General features: G+C 31.4%; 1 protein-coding gene across 5 annotated transcripts in view; it reads left to right on the top strand.

Annotated features, from left to right (window-relative positions):
* Window positions 1-20,668, top strand: part of ZEB1 (zinc finger E-box binding homeobox 1) — a 144,878-nt gene that overhangs the window by 32,772 nt on the left and 91,438 nt on the right. The window contains exon 1 of one of the 5 annotated variants that reach the window (XM_054695033.1): window positions 7,305-7,461. The exons of the other annotated variants lie outside the window; for them this stretch is intronic. Within the exon in view, the coding sequence (XP_054551008.1) occupies window positions 7,431-7,461 (31 nt within the window). The 5' untranslated portion in view covers window positions 7,305-7,430. Of the gene's footprint in view, window positions 1-7,304; window positions 7,462-20,668 lie in introns of those variants that run through there. 5 annotated transcript variants of the gene reach the window in all.

Genomic DNA, 20,668 nt, shown 5'->3' with positions numbered 1-20,668 from the left:
TGGGGTGGGGCTGGGGTCCATAAAACCTGTTTGTGGAATTTGTTCAAGGACATCCTTTCCCCCCAACAAATATAACATTTTTTTCCTAAGTTCCCCTCCAGCATTATTGCTGGCTTGGTTCATATTGGCCTACTTTGTGTAATTCTAAATACCTAATCACCAGCAAGGGAGGATGGGCTTACCATAATAATCTGTTAGTAGTTGTGGTCAGCCCTCATTGTTCAAAGTCAGTCAGCTCCCCTTGAGGCACACTGATTACTGGGAGAGAGCTGGATATAGAAATCAAATCATGGATCATTAGGAAGGAGGAAAAACTAATAGGCACTTCAACATGGTCCACTATGGGTGATTCAAGAGGTATGAATTGTCTGAAATTTTTACTTCATGAAAATTCCCCCTATCCTTATTAAACCTGGTAAGCCTGAGGTAAGTTCAGTGTCTCCTGTATTCCAGCACCCTCCTTAACAAAACTTTTATAGCTTCTAAATAGAATATATCCCCATCCCCCAGTTCTCTTGTCACTTTATAGATCCTTCTCTGTAGAATAAACTCTGGGCCATAAATGGAAGAGCATTTAGGAAAAGAGTGTTCTTTAAATAGACTTTTAAAAATTTATAGTCGCCTTCTGATTATCAAAGGATTTTTGTAACTTTATTGTAGATAGTGTCATCCACTTATTACAAAGGTGAAGTATAATTTGTGGAAATATTTACAAAACAAAAACAGATACTTTTTTTAAAGTTTCAAATTCTCTGTATAGAAAATACTAATTGTATTTTAAGTACCTATCTTTTTGACCAAAATTTTTAACCTGTTGACCATATATTTCATTTCTTTCTGTTTTCAGATTTCTAAGTATTAGTCAAATATTTTAATATCTGGGTCAGTCATTACAAACCAATCTAGGCCAAAATGGTTTATGCTTCTCAATTGACAGGTTAGTTCTGTTTTATCATGCTCTGACTTTTCATTATTTGATTCATTTTCAACTATATATTATTTATATAAACAGTACTATATTAGTTCTTGTATAGGATTGGCCTTCTTATATCTTTTTTCACTAAATCAAGGTAACAGAGCGAGTAAGTTATTGTGCTCTTGGCTGGTATATTAGAATTGTTGTGCAAAGGGTCAGATGTGTTAAATTATCTATGCAGTGCTAATTGTGTGAAATCTTGTAAATGCTAGTGAAAACATTTTGGCCTAGCAGCTGTAATACTTCTTAAAATTCTAACTTACATATAATTTGCTATCGAGAGCCTCAGAACTTTCCTAAAGACCCTATATGACTTTAAAATGTAAACTTGTTTTACCTTGTCATACATGGTATAGCATTTTTCTTCAAGTAAAATGAGAAGTCTTAGTGTTCAGATACAGAGATAATGGAAAGAAGAGAGGAATAAATTGGAACAACAAAAATTTCATCTTCATTTTTGAAATACTATAGGCTATAAAATTCTATTTTCAGATACTTTGTTTGAAAAGAATGTAGTTTACTGGCAACTTCTGTTTCTTAATTTTTTTCCTTTTCTTATAATTAAGACCTTAATATATTTTGGAATTTTTAATATAGTTCTTTGCTAAATTTATAATGATTTCACACTATTATATTTTTTGAAAGTATAAGAGCATGTTCTTGAAGATTTTTAGATAATTATTCATCTTGTGTAAATGGACATTCAATTAGTAAATTTCCACATACTCAATGCTTGCCTTCTTTAATTGCTGTAATACTTCATTTCTTATTGTTTAATATCTTAGAAAATCTTAAATATTTTAATGTCTCTCGATGTTGATGAATATTAGCATGCCTTCCCAGCTAGTGAGGCATGTCGCGGGTCATTTATCCTTAACCATTCTCAACTGCTATTGTTACCTTTAGTTTTTATTTACTCAATACTTGATATTAATTCATGTAACTACTAGCAGGCAGAGAAGGGTGTCTGTGAATAAGAGAAAGATAGTTCTTAATAGACTTGAAGAGCACTTCAATGAGGAAAGTACTTGGACTCTATGATGTTTATTTTTATTTCATTTATTGCCTTCCCTCTGCCCCATGAGCTTGCCCCCTTAAATCCTAGCTTTTTTTTTTTTTTAAAAAACCATGATACTTGGTGGTGTTCCAGTTATTTTCCAAAATGCCTTTCCAAAAAGAGGAGGAGAGGAGAAGGCAGGGTTTGAATGAGAATCGAAAGATGTGTTTATAATGTAAACTTTTCTTATGTTTAAGAAGTGTGCAGGTAAAGGTAAGTCTGTCTATCAAAGCAAGGATTATCTTTTCCAAAGGAAATAAAGGAATTTTGCTTGTCATTGAGATTTGTTCTTAAGTACTTTTTATGTTTGTTTGTAGCAAAGATTTTTTGTGAACTTTTTGACCGCACAGGCTGAATTTGTGAGTATTATTATGTTAAACTATTAAAATACATTTGTATGCCCTACCAAATATAGGGAGCATAATCTTTAAACTTAACTAATCATTTGCAGACATTCCATGTATTAAACTATTCTGCCTTTTCTTTCTAATACCTTTAAGGTCTTCTGATATATCAGAAATAAAAGGCAGTTGTGAGTGATACAGCTCTAGCAAAGGGGAGCTAATTCACCTGAGGATATTTGCAGTTTTCCACTGAGTTCTCTTTCGTTGTCTCGGATTATTACCTGCTTCCTACTGTAAACTCTCTAAGACCATCTTCTCAAACCCACTTTAGATAGCTTCTACTGTCTACCAAATCCTTCATTCTGAATTGCCAGGGAAAAATAGAATGTTCCCTGAAAAAAAAAAACAGGCTTAAAAATTTAGTCATCTTTGACTTTGTCACAGTTAATTAATTGAAATATTCCTTTAGATTCCTGTCCCCATCCAGTTGCAAGACCAGGCTTAGAGTGTCAAACCCCACTATGCATGCCATTTCCAAAACAATCTTTCTGAAGTACTGATTAGATTTTTAGCAGAGTGATATGATCATCCTTTTTAGGATGCAGTGTATGATCCTAAAATACATGTAGTGTGCCCAAATTTCTGCTTTCTGCTCACACTATTTTCTTTGACCCAAGATGGCTTTATCTTTACTCATAAAAATCTTAGTTATAAGATCTAGCAAGGAATTTTCCCACATATGAATTCTACCCCATTAGTGCTAACTAAAATCCCCTTCTCTGAGATCCTAACTCATACTAAACTAATCTAAAACAAGACTGCTGTGATACTTGGAAGAAAGTGAGAGGTTATTTTCCTAATGAGATTCCAGTAGTGTCATATCTTACGTTTCTATACTCTTAAACTTAACAGAGCATATATTTATTTTACAAATTTATTTTGATAATTGCTTTACTTACAAGGATTTTTTGTAAAATTGCTCTTACAGAAAAAGAATGAACTGTTAGCCTTTTTAACTGTTTGTTGAACCTGAGACCCTTATTTATTTTTGCATTCCCATTTGCTCTTGAGTAGTTGAATCATTGAGTAGTTGAATCATTGTCTTTTGGAAATGAAAATAACTTTCAAAGCTGAGCTTTTTCTATTTTAAAGTATTGTTTCTTGTCATTGTATTCATAACATCATTGGTACAAGCAATGTCTTACATATTTATTTCCTTTTTAGTTCAGTGTTTTGATTTTTTCAATACAGTGTTTTCAAATTTTGGTGTGATGTTGAATTAAAATCTCTGGGAGTGTGATCTAGAACTCCGCATTTTTACTAAGAATCACTTGAGGTGCTTAGAAGGATGGTTGTAGCTGTGTTGGTGATGCTCATGATGATAATTATTGTGATAGTTCTACTTTTGAAAACTCATGATGTACTTGGTGCAGTTTCTAGGCAATTTGCAGTTAATTTGATTACCAAATTTTTATAGCACACCTGTATAGTAAGATGTTATACTTATCTTCTGGTTTTCAGATGGAGAAACTGAAGCATAGATAAATTAAATAACTTATCCCCAAAATGTTTCTTCTGAACATGGTAAAAATCCATGAAAAGAATAAAGTATATTTCTTTGATTGAAAAAATATCAATTTCATAGAATTGCTGTGAATAATATGAATGATACAAATAAGCTTCTTATATACATACTGACTTATCAATATACTAATTCTGTATAGAATACCTCAGCAACTAGACCTAAATATAGATACCCTATATGACTTTTAAGAAGCAGTCACAATTCTAGATGAAATATAGGCATACATACATAAATTTAGCATGTTGAGAAAAACATTAGAATATGATGCTTTATAATAAATGCACATGATATTAAGAAGACTGCCATTTAATATACACACATGTATATATGTGTATATACATATTCACTATATATGTATATCTACATATAATATATTGAGAAGTTACTTTGTAAGTAGAGTATAATTCCTTAAGCATATATTTTTGCTTTAATTGCATAAGATAAATCTTGATTTTATATGATAAAATATTTTATTCTATTTTTAATAATAAATGATAAGAATAATTTATGCCTTTTTGCTTCATAGACTCTGGACTGTGGGTTGGGGTGAGGAGGTAATTTTTCATCATTGCCTTTTCAAAAGCAGTTTGATAAATGATTTTAGGTGTTTCCTAATAAGTGCTTTAACTTTTAATACCAGCTGAACTGAAAAATGTTAGATTTTACTAGATACATCATATGAACTATATATGACTGAGTAGACAATGAACTCTAAATTGTGTTAGTCATCAATTTTTATCCTTACAAGTAAATCTAAGGTTTCAACTATATCTTTATACTTCCCATTTAGAATTTATATATATATATATGGCATATTTAAATTGTTGGACAATCCTGCAGAAAACTCAATCAATACAGAGTATGGGAGGTGACAGGAAGACAAATGTGATGCCGTAGAAGATGCCAGAAAGTATTTATTTTTGTAGAAAGTTTTAAAGAATTTTACATATTCCTCAAGTTTTGATGAAATTTTACATATTTCTCAAACTCATGTTCTAAATCTGTAAGAGCTGGGTGTCAGACTAAATTCCTACCTTCAAACTTGCAAAGAGATATCAAATTTATATTAATTATACACTTTCCATGACTTTATAAATCACTTCTCTGCCTTTTCTGGGACTTAGACTCTGAATGAGTGTTTGAGATTTAACATGGAAATTGAGAAGTTGACATCTTCCCTGATGAAAGGATGTCTCTTTGTGAGGTATAAATATTTATTCCCTTTATTATTATAAAAGAACCATTTGTTTTAAGGAGACTTATTTTGTCTAAGACTAGCTGTGTGAGTTTTGACAAATAATGTCATTTTACTGGACCTGTTTTCTTCATTTGTGAAATGAGGGTAATGTTAATTTGAAAACTCCCATAAGCAGATTTGTATATTTAAGATTATATACAAACACATAGACACACTGGCAAGTCATTTGATGGTGGAATGTGAAATTACTTTTATTTAGGTGCAATTTTCAATAATGTTACTCACACCAAAGTAATCATTCTGTGCCTCTTGACTCGTGACTTTGAATCATGACTATTCAGAATAATGTCTCTTATATTGAAAATTAAAATACTGCCATAATAATTGGATGAGTGGCATGAAAAAATTTAATATCTTTTCATAATTTGAAAGCCTAATGTTTTTTATATGTCTGTGTTCTATAATTTCATTTGGCTAAGGGTTTTACCTTTGATCTTCCTCCAGAGTGAGGACATGACTATTTCCATAGCTACATTCTATTGATATAATTAATTTTTGCTTTGTAGGTTTCATCATGCTAAAAGGAGTAAGATTGTGGTTTTTCTGCTTTAAAAATATTTCTTTATATTAAGTCTTGTCATATCAGCCCCGCATGAGACAATTTATATTTACCTCAATGCAAGTGCATTGCAAGTTTCTCTCTTAGAAATCTAACCATTCGTAGATATGTCTTTTTGAGCTCTTTTTTTCTCTCTCCTCCCCTGTCCCCATGTCAAATTTTAGATTCTGAACTCCTTTAGAAAGAAATTTAACCTTTCCATTGTATCTCATAGATACAGGAAAGAGAACTTTGTTAGTCTCTGGGTAGTTTGTAAATGTTACAGCTATTGAAGATTTGGATTAAAATTATTGAATAGAATGGAATAAGTCTGTTTCTAGGATATCAAATTGGGATCAGTGTGATTAACTCAAAGACAGCAGTTTTGTTAAGCTCTACTTTGTGTTCTGAAGTTGGCTTTTTATTTTACCAATAGTTGATTATTTATCTTATATCTCTCCTATATAATACTTTATTGTCAGGTTATTGACAGGGGAAAGTCTGTCAGGGTACAGGAAAGATACATGTGGTTCTGTTGTAAACACATGTACTTGTGTGCGTTTACAACAGAGTAAAACATAGAATATATGAGAATTTAGAGTACATGTTATGTTTAGTATTGTACTTATGTGTGCTTTATTTTAGACCTAGTATAGTTAACATTTAGAAACAATTTTTAACCAGTTGTAAATATGATACCATAGGAAGAAAAGAACATGTTTTCCTTTTCTATCATGCTTTCATTTTAGTTTTATTGTATATTTGCCAAAGACTTAATTGTCAAGGATAAATAACATTTGAAATGTGCTAATTTATTGCTGGACAGAAATTATATTGGGAATCATATATTGTGTGTGTGTTTCAACATTTGGAAGAATTTAATATGCCTAATACTTGAGGAGTATCAAAACAGACTATAAAATTCAGCAATCATAAAGCTTAATGGTCAAATATCTGATCTAATTGACACACTTTAGAGCAATTAGCTATAATAATTAGGAGAAAATAGCATAAATTGGTACAGAGAGGAATTAGTTGTTTTTGTACTACAGATCAGAAGATGGTAATGGTAAATTTTGTCTTCTCAAAGCAAAGAATGATTTTTCTAAGCAGGGTGTGTGTTTCTTCAATTTTCTATGATATGTACTATATGAGTAGTTATTTAATAGTTTATGAATATAGATGATGTTTCCAAACATTGCATTTAAGTTTAATGTATAGTTAATTTCTGACAGAATTTAAACTTGTAACTATACTTTTTATATACATCACAGAAGAAGTCCTTATCATGTGCTCTCTTGGCTTACAGAACAATTAAGGGAACTTTTTGGAAGTGATTGAAGTTACTGTTCTCTAATGATACTGGAATTTTAGAGATTAAATTTTGTTTACTTATTCCTAGCATTTCATCTTTAACATAGTATTATGACTAATTGAAAAGAGGTTTATCAGACTCAACTCACTTTATTTTCTGGCTTGGAATCATCATTGCTCATTATCAGTTGGTGGGTGTGGAAAACAACTTAATAAAGTTTGGGTAATTTAGTTTCAGTTTAAATTCTCATCTGGCAAGTGGCCGAAAACTCCTATCTGAAGACGTGAGCAACCAAATGTCATTTTGTGATTTGGCTACTGTCTGCTTGACATAGGAAGGCCCTATCAAGGAAAACTAATGGAGAGTGACTATCAAAAGAAAATCAATGGTAAGAGTTTCCATTTAAATTGTGTGTGTGTGTGTATGTATGTGTATGAAGCATACTAATTAACTATATTTAAACTAAAATTCTATAGCTTTCACATCTAGAACATAATGCCAAATATATGAATTTTATGTCTCTGACTTACATTAGTAATAAATAAATATAGATGGTAGTTTATAGATGAGATTTTTATATGCTTAATGTTGATAAAAATAGTAGGAAAGTGAAAAATCTGATTAAACAAATTCTGGGGCTTTATTTTTACTGTAATTATTTTCTAATAGCATATTTCAAATATTGATTGAATGAAGTTTAACTTTAAAAAATAATTATGCCAAACTTAATTTATCTGTTAGTTTCATAGATGCTTCTTACTTAAAAGTCAGTGTCATAAATTTTTAATAAATTAGTCTGTTGACTGTTGTTTCAGTTTTTACTTTGATTGTAAAATGATAGAGGGCAAAAGAAAGAAATGTCATATAATAAGAGTCACTAAATTTAACAGTAGGCCTCTAAAAATGTGTCATTACTACTACACCTCTGTGGAAAATATTAATTTCTCAAAATTAGAAGTTTATATACCCAAATAAAGTGGAGTAGCTATTCATAGTATCACACAGCACTAAATTTTGGTGATAACAATCAGACATCTCCCCTGACTTAGACATTGCATGGGGAAAATAACTCAAATTTGGCTACATTTTTATATGTTTCAAGTTACCTTAAATTTAATATTTTTATTTTCATTGTATGTGAGTCCTATATACCCCATCATTTGAACATTTATGTCCTCTCGGATTCATGATTAGTTATGTTAACTTTGAACAAGAGTGGAAGTATTAGCTTTAAAGATTGAAATCAAAAACTGCAATTTATCAGAACTTATGCTAGTATCTCCCTGAACATAGTAGCTTTGTGATAACTGGATAATGAGTGAGGAACATCAGACATTAATGATAGATTGAAACTTCTGTTGTCAAATTTATACTTTTGAAATTACAGTTTGAGTAGTTTTTCTTAATTATAGGTGTCAAAATGATGTTAATTGTATATTACTATATTCTTAACTGTTTTCTAAAGCTTATGAACAAATAGATCAGGAATAGCACATGTGATAAACACCTAACACATCTGACATCACATAAGCATTCAAATATTGATGGTGAACTAAATGTTATAGATAGCCATATCTGTCCTTCGGTTTATTTATCTTGTAATTCAATTTGTTAGACTGTCTACTATGTGCCACCTATTCAGCTCGGCACTGCGGATAAAATGGTGCAATTACAAACAGAGATACTACCTACTGCTCTTGATCTTCCAGTATAAATGGTGATTACGTGCAGATAAAATAATGCAGAAAAATATAAAATTGCAATTGAAACCAATATTGTGGAAAACTGTAAGTTACTATGAGAGTAGAGCAGTAAGTTTGGGTGTGTAAATAAAGCACAGAACCCACACATTACTTAAAGTGAACTAACTTATTTTTTGAAATTTTTAAGTTTATAATTCTATTAAATGACTGTTTTAATCAAGTTGTACACAAACACTAAATTCTGACCATGGGAAATACATTTTTTATGTTGCTATCCTATTAGATTTCTTAAGAATTCACAACAAAGCATTGTTAAAGTAGCATTTTTTATGTAAGAATTTCACTATAGGAGAGAATTCCCACAGGATTCTTTAACATTTCGGAATTGAATGCTATGAATGAAGACCCCAATTTCTTCAGCTGAATTTAATTAAAGGATTTCAACTATTAAATAATTGCTATTCTCTCCAGAACAGATACTCCATTCTAGTATCAAGTAGTACAGAGAGTTATTTATCACTCATTTTTATGTCATTGTGTTATTAAAGGCAGACAATTTTAATGGTAGTATAATTTTCTTAATCAACTTCTTTAGTACATTTCTGAAAGAAAAAAATGTAAAATATATATTTCTTTTATAAATGTATTCTAAAATGCATATACTTACTAAATTTTTGAAAATAGTAAAACATTTGGCAACCTTATATATTTGCACTTTTTCTGTAGGCTAAGATAGTCTTAAGAATAAGACATCAGGGATGTTTGAAAAATAATGAAGTTAGTTGCCTTTATATGTTAGATCTGTCAACATTTTAAAAAATTTCATTGAAGATTTGTTTTTCTTTATTCAACTGATAGTATAAACAAAACGAGTCAGCATAAAATCTTGATTGAAACAAATCAGAACTTACTTTCATTGTAGAAATGCTTTCCCTAATTTATTGCTAAAATATATAAGCTATTTAAAATATTAAATAATTATCCTTTTTAAGTGGCCAAAATCCAAGTTAACTCCATTGTTAAATTTTTTTCAAAATTTTGTTATTATTATGAGATTATTATAATCTCTGGGGTTTTTAAATTTAAATTTTTCTTGATATACTCAAAGTCTTTACTATTGCATCAAAAAGTATTAAATACCTAGGAGTAAACATAACAAAGAAGATGAAGGACCTATGCAATGAAAACTATAAAACATTGTTAAAAGCATTAAAGAAGACACAAGGAAATGGAAAGGTATTCCCTGTTTATAGATTAGAACAAAATGCTAAAATGACACCCAGAGCAACAAATAGATTCAGTTCAATCCCTATAAAAGGTTCAGTGGCATTCTCCAAAGAAAGAGAATAATCATTACTGAATTTTTATGGAACCACAAAAGACTCTGAATAGCCAAAGCAATCCTGACTAAAAGAAGGAAGAATGAAGGTATCACACTCCAATCTTCAAAGTATACCATAATACTATAGTTATCAAAAGAGTCTGGTATTGGAATAAAAATAGACACACCGACTTATAGAATACAATTGAGAGCTCAGAAATAAACCCACACTTACATGAACAATTAATCTTCAACAAGAGCTAAAAGTATATATTAGAGAAAGGAAAGTTTTTTCAATAAATGATATTGGGAAAACCAGACAGCCACATGCAAAAGAATGAAGCCAGACCAGTATCTCACACCACATACAAAAATTAAAATGGATTAAAGACTTGGTTATAAGACCTGAAACCATGAAATGTGTAGAAGAAAACATAGGCAAAACATTCCATGACATTGGCCTTAGTGATATTTTGGGGGACTCAAGCCCTGCAGCAGGAGAAACAAACAAGAGTAAACAAATGGGGCTGTATCAAACTAAAATACTAATGCACAGCATAAGATACTATCATTAAAATGAAGGAGACACTTTATTTAATAGGAGAAAATACTTAATAGGAGAAAATATTTGTATACTTTATTTAATAGGAGAAAATATTTGTACACTTTAATAGGAGAAAATATTTGTACATCATACTCTGACAAGAGGCTAATAGGAGAAAATATTTAATAGGAGAAAATATTTGTATACTTTAATAGGAGAAAATGTTTGTACACTTTAATAGGAGAAAATATTTGTACATCATATTCTGACAAGAGGCAAATATCTAAGATCTACAAAGAACTCATATAACTCAACAAAAAGAAAGTGAAAAACCCAATCAGATATGAGGAGAATAAGTGTATTGAGTTTCTACTATAAAAAATTAGGTATACAAAAGCAAGATTTACCTCTAATTTCTTTTTTTAATTTCACATTTCATAAAAACCATATTTTCATTTTTTTATAATTTTTTTAAATAAAGTAACTTTGGTTTACAACAGTCTGTCATTCAGAAGTGTAGAATCTCACCATTTTGGGATATGTTACCACATGGAACCCACCACCAAGACATCAATAGCCCTCCACTGTTGTCCATGGTGCACCTTCCCCCCCTTTCCTCTGCTATCTCCCCACCACTCTAATAGTATCAGTTTTATAGTCAAGTTTCTGATTTTGGTTTGGTTTTGTCTCTTTGTTTTGTTTCTCTTTATTCCACATATGAGTGAAACCATTTGATATTTGTCTTTTTCCTCCTGACTTATTTCACTTAGCATAATCCCCTCCACCCATGTTGTTACACGTGGCAAAAGTTCATCTTTTTTATTGCTAAGCAGTACTCCTCTGTGTCTGTGTGCACACACACATGCATATGCGTGTGTCTTCTTAACCTACTCCTCTTCCCTATTATTTCCATAGCTTGTCTGTTATAAATAGGACTGTAATGAACATGTATCCCTTTGAATTACTGCTTTTGCATTCTTTTTTAAAAAGATTTATTTATTTATACAAGAACCAGTGTACAGGCCAGATGTGTGGGAGGGTAAGAGGATTCACCAGAGACAGAGCGGGGAACAGAACAGGCAGACTAACGAAATACACTGCTGAGGGGAGCAGCGGGCGAGACAGGAGAGGTCTGCTGTGCCATGTGGGTTGCTCCATGGCGGGCAGGGATTGAACCGGCACTGCAGAGGCTGTGGACAGCTTCACAGCACTGCGGTCAACAGCCTGTGCCACAAGGAGGCCCTGCTTTTGCATTCTTTAGGTTGATAATAAGGAGTAAATTACTGGGTCATAATGAACGAGTCAACTTCAATATTTTGAGAAAGCTCCATATTGTTTTACATAAGATCTGAACCAGTCTTCATCCTCACCAACAGCGTGCAGAGATTCCCTTTTCTCCTCATCCTTGCCAATACTTGTCGTTTCTGGTCTTTTTGATATGAGCCATTCTCACAAGCATGCCATGGTATCTCATTGTGGTTTTGATTTGCATTTCTCTGATCTTGTGTGATAATATAAAACTAGAAATTGCTATAGGAAATTTTTCAGTTTCTTAGGTACCAAGAAACATTAATATGAACAGAACAAACAATGCCTACATAATGGCCAATAGTTAGTACATTATTTACTTTACATATCATTTAATAAAATTATATGAAACAATTTCCATTAAAAATTTCTGAATTTAATATTTTAAGAAGTTAGGCTATCAATAGAATCAGACTGGTTAGACTTAAATATTAAATCTAACACGAGCTTTTGCAATCTCAGGAAAATTGTGTAAGTGCTCTGTGTTTTACTTTCCTTATTCTGTAAAGTAACAATAATGATAAGAAGAGTACATATGTTATAGAAAATGTTTTTACACAGATACCAGATTTTTTTTATACCTTTGGTTAACTTTTATAAACCAGTTTTAAATCACTGCAGCATTTAAATGGACAGGAGGCATTACTAACTATACTGCTTGTAGTACTATAGGCATTTCTAGTTCTGCAAATAGTATCATGAGTTCTCAGATTAATTTTAATAATTCATTTAAACATACACACTGTAATTTTAAATGTAAAGAAATAAAACAAGCTTCATCTGTTTATCAGATGTTTTCACTGAATGACTTAAAATACCATTCATTCCTACTAAATAGGAAGAGAGTATTTGGGACCTTCTAATAGAAGCACCACTATAACTCTACTATCCAACTTTCAGTTATTGTTTTAGAAGTCTATGCCCTGATATGCTTAGAATCAAGTGAACATGGGGCAAAAAATGTGATATGTATTTTGTACTAACCATTAGAGGCTCTTTGGTATGTCTACTTAGCTAAAAGATACTTCTATAATCATAATTAGGATAATGTTCCAAAGAGTTAAAATAAATGCCTTCATAGGCTAAATAGAAGATTTAAGAACAGTCTTCTTTAATCATGAACTACATTTGAAATGTTAAAATACAATAAGGGGATTGAACACAAATAGTTTTTCCGCACTGATAATATTTAAGTTTATGAGTTAGTTGATGGAAACATAAGCATGCAATCATATGAAAGAAGACTGATTTATATTAAAAAAATAACAAAAAATAACTTCTTTGAAAACCTTCTAACTATAGTATCATGTGAAAAACTGTCATACATCCTTAAGTAATTATTAATACTTTAAAAATGAAGTCCAAAACCACTAAAAATAACCTTTGTAATTGCTATGAAAATAAGATGACAAGTAGATAATTTCATCTTATGTTATGTAATACTTTTTACAATAGGGAGGAATAAGTGATGACTGCTGTTCTTTGCTAGAGGTGTGAGTGAGGAATGGAGTGTAGGGTAGTCTTTCAGATTTAAATGTATTTTTGATGGAAACAACCTACCTTTCCATTGATTGGTGAATGGAAAAAGAAGGTGTATATATATATGCAGCAGAATGTTTTTCAACCATAAAAAATGAGGCATTTCTACTGTATTGACAATATGGATGGACCTTGAAGACATTAAACTAAGTGAAATACGAGAAACACAAATACTGTATAACCTTTTATATTTAGATTAAAAAAAAAACTCACAGAAAAGAGATCAGATTTGTGGTTACCGGTGGCGGAGGGTGGTGGGAGATTGGCTGAAGATTCCAGTTACAAAATAAATACTAGGGATGTGATGTGCAACAGAATGATTATAGCTAATAGTGCTATAATGTATAGGAAAGTTGTTAAAAGAAAGTAAATCTTAAGAGTTCTTATGACAAGGAAAATTTTTCCCCTGCTTTTCTTCTTTTATTTTTATTGTATTTATATGAGAAGATGAATGTTAGCTGAACCTATTGTAGTAGTAATTTCACAGAATATGTAAGTCAAATCATGACAGTAACACTAATTGTCAATTTTTTCTTAATAAAACTGGAAAAATAGAAATTCATTTAAATTTTTAAGAGTATGTCATTCCAGGTGTCTCGTGGATGTTAAACTTTGGCATTTATTTGTATACCTGAGTAATAAGTATGATACGATCATTCTGTTATTTTATGGTTGGCACAGTGAGGCTGTAATGTACCACCTCATATTCTTAATTGAGACCAGTCACATATAGAGTATGGAAGATCAGTTAATTAAAGAGGAGTCATTTGACTCATCGGATTATTTTTGAAAATATATGCCCCCATATAGTATATGTACCATTGAAATTAGAAAACAGCATTATTTTGTTGATATATGAAGAAGGTAAGAAGATATAATAGTTTACTTTCCACTGGTTCCTTTTGTACCCAACAACCTGTTACACTTCTGCTTGTTTGTTTGTTAGTTTTGAAGATACAAATTATTTTCTTCTGAAGTTTTGTTTCTTGTTGCACTTACAAAATTTTTCTTTAGAAATATGCAACTAATGAAATGAAAATACTTTCTAAATGATAATTACTAAAATCATCTATTTTTTAAGTGACAATTATTTACAACCTGATTTCTCCCTATTCAGTTTCCCCTGTTTGGGGGGAATTCACTTTACAATTTTGGTTGTTCATTCAAAATCAAAACACAATCCATATAGCATTTGATTGTTAGGACTGTTCTATAATTATAATATCTTTTCTTCCTTACCACCTCTTTAACTCTTTCCTCCCCTTCCTGTTCTCTTTCTTCCATTCTTCCTATTTCCTCTCTTCTTTTTCATTATTTATTAAATAAATTGGGTAAACTATTTCATAGAATATTCCCCATCCTGGACTTTTCTGTTGACTACCCAAGTTAACCTTTTCCTCTAAATTTCTTAGAAAATAAAAATTAGTTCAAAAAACTTAGATTCAGGTTCAACTTTGTTTATGGTGTTGTGGAAGGTTGGACAGGAATATGTCATTCATGGTGGTGTTCCTTCATAAGCACCTAAGGGGACATATAGTGTCTGTCTGTCACGCTTTTCGTGATGCTGAAATTAATCAGTGAAGACAGCCCATTTTCTCCATTGAGAGTTTTGTATAAATCTTTTCCTCTCATGTTTTCATTCATAGATGATTTTTCTCTGAATCAGTTCTACCATTAGGGATTGCAAAGTAGTGAATTTTTTAGCCTTCATTGCTTTCTACATTTATTAATAAAAATTCCTCTATAAAGATGTTTTCTTCTTAAAATCTGGCTTTTTGATTTCCCTGAAATAGTTCATCCTGAAAAGAAATCTAATGCTTTTAATATAATCTCTTAAATACCTCTTTTAATATTCAGTAGTAATTTTATCATCTGTGGCGCACATACCCATTTAACTGTGAGGATTTTTTTTTTTAAGAACAAAGATATTTCTTACTTGATTTTCACAAACATTGTCAATATTAGATAACTTTATATAATCAAATATACAGTGCTGGGGTTCGGGAACTTTTTCTGGTTCTATTTGGTCAAATACATTGTTTTGTGATGCCATGGGTAAGTTGAGCTCCAAGGAATATAATAGGATATTTCATTAAGTCAACAAACTGAACAGTCATCCAGCAGGGTAGAAGTACAAGTGGGGATGATTTAATATTGGTTAGAATCATAAACTAAATTTGCAGACAAAACAATAACTACTTTTATTAGTCTATTCACAGTGATACCCTAACTCCATTATCATTTCATACAGTTAATGAAAAAAACTAAAGAAAAGGAAATAAAGCTAAAATATTTTATTTTTAGAAGACACTGGGAAAGTTTATGATAGCTTTAAAACTATTTCAAAGATGTAAAACAGAGGTAATACACACCCAAATTTTAAAATAAACTACAAAGCAATAGTAATCAGCAGTGTATGATATTTGGAATAAAAATAGACAAATTACATATTAAAGGAATATAATTGAGAACCCAGAAATAAACCTACACTTTTATAGCAGTTGATTTATAACTGAGGAGCCAATGGAGAAAGAGAAATCTCTTCAACAAATGGTTTTGGGAAAACTGGATAGCCACATGTAAAAGAATTAAACTAGACCTTCACACAATACACAAAAATTAAAAGTGGATTATAAACTTCGCTGTTAAGATCTGAAAACATAAAGTACATAGAGGAAAACATAGGCAAAATACTCCATGATATTGGCCTGAGTGATGTCTTTGGGGATTTGACTGCAATGGTAAGGGAAACAAAAGCAAGAATTAACAAGTAGGACTGTATCAAACTAAAAAGTTCCTGAACAGGAACAAAAAAAAAATACCTATTAAAATGAAAAAACACCCTAGTGAATTGGAGAAAATATTTGCACATCATACATCTGATAAGGGGATAATATCAAGGTCTCCAAAGAACTCATACAACTCAGCAAAAAGAAAATAAAGAATCCAGTCAAAACATAAGTAAAGTGAAATAGACATTTTTTCTAAAGAAGACATATAGATGGCCAATAAGCACAAGAAAAAAATGTTCATCACTTATCAGGGAAATGCAAATCAAAACCATAGTGAGCATGGCCCATATAAAAAATACCAGAAAAAAAAAAGTTGGAGAAGGGTGTAGACTGTTGGTGGAATGTAGACTGGTCCAGTTCCTATGGAAAACAGTATGAAAGTTTCTCAAAATATTAAAAATAGAGCTACCATATGATCCAGCAATTCCACTCCTAGGTATTTAATGGCACGAATACAAAAATGCTAAGTATCCAATGATAAATGAGTGGGTAAAAAGGATGTGGTATATGTACAAGATGGAATATTATTCTGCTATAAAAAAAATTCTGTCATTTGGAAGATATAGATGGAACTAGGAGGAATTATGCTAGGGAAAAAACAAGTCAGGAGAAAAGCAAAGAATCACTCATGTGGAGTATAAAAAAATCTTAGAAACAGTCAAGAGTAAAACAAGAACAAACCCTAGAAATTTAACCGAGAATTGAGGCTACTGGAGGGAAAGGATGAGAAACACGCCACAAAAGGGAATGATGGTCCAGTGAAATATGGTGGCGGATTATTGGTGCTTTGATGGTGAGCATGGTACGGTAACATACACCTGAAGAGGTCTAACCTTTAGGTCTAAATCATACATGTTGGTATAACCAAATTTACCTTGAAAAAATACAATTTAAAACAACTTAATAAAGCCTGGGATATACTATATCTTTATGCCAGTGGTACCCCACTCAGAATTGTGACATACACTATAGTACTTAGCAATAAATTTGAGAAAGATATTAGACCTTTAGAAAGAAACCATTAACATATTTAAAAACATTTAAGATTAAAATAAATAGAAACTTTCTGCATCATGCAATCATTGGCAGATTATTTGACTATAATATAGAGCTTTAGAAAGTTAAATCTAACTTTTAAAAATTCTAGTGACTTATTTTAATGATATGATTTTGTGATATGGGTGAGTCTTACCCCACTACATATCAGAAACTTTTAAAGGCAACAGTGTCTATAGCAGTAGCAACTATGCAGGACTTAGATATGTAACGAAATACTAGAAGAGACCTCTCTGCAACTTGGAAATTTAAATACAATTTTTTCTTGACCTTTTGACTTCCTAGTCAATAAGAATCAAATGCCTTTCTTTTTGTGATTTATATCCAAGCTTGAAAGCTTCTCTGGTTTCTGGCAGTGTCGGTACAGATATAAAATCAAACCTTTTGCTAGTTTCAAAATTTGACATTTTGTAAATTGAACTCAGAGTCAGTTATAAACTGAGTCACTTATAAAACTGGCAAATTCTTTTCTTAATCTTTCAGCAAAACGTTATTGTCCACATCCATGCCCTCCTGGTCATACAGTTTCCCTAAAGTAATGTAGTTGCTCTAAGAGGATTCTGAAAGTAATTTTTTTTTAATTATCTTTTTTTTTATTTTAAAGATTTATTTATTTATTTATTCAAGCACTGGGTACAGTCAGAAGCGCAGGAGGGTGAGAGAATTCACCAGAGCCAGATTGGGGAACAGAACAGGCAGACTGATGAAGTACACTGTTGAGGGGAGCAGCGGGTGGGCGGCAGGAGAGGTCTGCTCACCATGTGGGACCCTCGCCCAGCGGCTGGCCCAGGGTGGAACTGGCGCTGCACAGAGGCTGCTGGCAGCTTCGCAGCCCAGCGCTCAACCACTGCACCACCAGGGAGGCCCTGAAAGTAAAATTTTTTATTTCTATTTTGTGGAACGTGGGTTTCTGGGGCATTGTGAGGAATCCAAAATGAGACCCAGCTACATATAACACTATGTGATAGCATATTCTTTCCTTAAAGAGAGGCCACATAAAAGATGTTCAGTGGTATAACCATAAAACTCAGATAAAAAAATGTTTTCATCCATAATTGATAGTTTTCATATTTGAAGAATTAGTAGGACACACCAAGGTAAAGATATCCTTGAATATTAAAAGAAATTGTTAGACTAAAGTACTACAATTGAAAGAATTACTGAAGATTCAGTAAGCAAAATACCTGCATCAGTAGTTACAAAGAAAGCAATAGTTATGAGTTTTATTACAGGTTATGCAATATGCAAAATTAGAAATAGATTCTAATATAGAAATGAGAAAAAAATACAAAAGTAAAAATTTACTTTGTTATTAAGCTAATTTGAATAATAAATATGAGGGAATATATTTACCCATGCACATATCACAAAATTACCATATAAAATGACATTGAGGTAGTTTTTCCTTTGTATTAAAGGAACTAAATTTTTTTAAGAAATATATCAGCAAGATAAGCAGTGATTCCAAACACTTTTGTAAAGATACAAGAATATATGCTGAGAGTCATAGTAATGTTCTATTTCACTTGTGAGAATTTAGGAAACACTGTGCTAATTATAAATTATGTATATATAGAAAAGTACCTAATTTAGATATTAATTATAGAACATTAATGTATTGTTTTAAATTATTACTAGAACAACTATCCATTAGAACTTTCTATGTTGATAAGAGCCATTCTGTAATTTGCACTATCCAATATGGTAGTCATCAGTCACATGTGATTTCTGAGCACTTAGAATGTGACTAGGACTATTGAGGAATTGAACTTAACTTTGTTTTAATATTATTTATATTTAAATACTAACAAGGTTAGTGTCACAGTATAGGGTAGCATATCCCTAGAAATATGAGAAATATTAGATGTAAGGGGAAATAAATTAGTTTATATGCAGTGATTACAAGTAAATACCTCTATTTAGATATGGAGAGTGATAGTGACAAGTCAAAAACTTTGTTAGAATGGAAAAAAATGGGTGATTTTTTAAAAATGCTAATTAAAAGACTAAGTAAAAATAATGTACTCCAGCACTTTGCAGCTCAATATTGTAGCCAGATATGGCACTTCAAATTTAATTTAAAGAAGGAAAATGAAAAATTCATTACCTTACTCATACTAGCCACCCAGTAAATATTTAGCATTTGTACAGAGCAGATATAGAACATTTCTATCATTGCCAAAGTTTCTTTCACAGAAAAGACTGTAGCACTATATAAATGATGAAAGCAATGTACTGTATCAAGTCATTGATAATTTATTAGTCATAATTTTAGGGGCACAAATGAATGAAAACTGGACATTGGATTCAGTGAGGGAAGAAGGTATACAGAATAGTGTCATAAGATCCTACATTTATAGCTTACATTACTTGTATCTTCCATCCAGTAAATATGGGCAACAGATTAGTGCTGTGACTAAATGCTTACTCTCAGTTTCTATACTTGTTCAGAAACTTTCATATCTATGTAATATTTCTGTGTCATCCACCCATACCACCTAGGTAATGAGCTGAGTTAAGAGCAGCTTTATCCATGTGCATGGGCGCCCACAATAGAAATAAAAACATTATGAGGAATACTGAAGAAAAAGAAAAGGTATTGATAGATAGCTCAAGGCAGGTTTTTAAGGAATTTAAATTGTTTGCTAGTATAGCTTAATCTATTCTTGCAAGTGAAATTAAAAATGTAGCACTAAATCTGAATGTAGTTATCTTAGACTTTTTCCTTGCTGCTGCTGGAAATGAGACTAAAGATCTCCTTTTCACAAAAGTGATTTAAGGAAGATCCTGGTCAGTTCTTCTAACTGGGAAATTTGTTTCCTCTTTTCATCCTCCTGAACCTCAGAGATATAATCAGCTAGAAGAATCTTTTCCTTTCAGCAAAATTTCTAACTTTGTATTGTGTTTAACTCCTCTTAAACTTCTTCCCAAAGTTAGTTTCAAAGGTTTGCAAAATGTTCAGACATGGGGAAATTGTTTTAAATTTAATGAGCTTCTGAAGTTTTGTTTCAAAATCTCTTCTTTTTTTTTCATTAAATCTGATTCCCAGATATAAGATATTAAATTGAATTATTAGACAAATGAGACAAGTTTTTACTATAATCAAAGTATATTCTGTCAGCTAAAGCATTATTTTAATGATATGGGGTAAGCATAAGTCCTGAGTTCATTTACTGTTGTTATTTTATTGTGGTTTTGGATATAAATTAAGTGATTGCCTGTAGCCTGCAATGAAATGTTCCATGTGCATTGCCTCGTTTGTTTTGAGGATTAACTCTGCATTTGTGGAATTTGGGGACAAATGGAATCAAGTACTTTGTAATAGTTGTTTG

Source organism: Talpa occidentalis, unplaced genomic scaffold, assembly GCF_014898055.3.
Source record: "Talpa occidentalis isolate TD23 unplaced genomic scaffold, MPIMG_talOcc4v2.1 talOcc4.14, whole genome shotgun sequence".
NCBI lineage: Eukaryota > Metazoa > Chordata > Mammalia > Eulipotyphla > Talpidae > Talpa > Talpa occidentalis.
The sequence above is the reverse complement of the archived record's forward strand: the minus strand, read 5'-3'. Positions and strand labels throughout refer to the sequence as shown.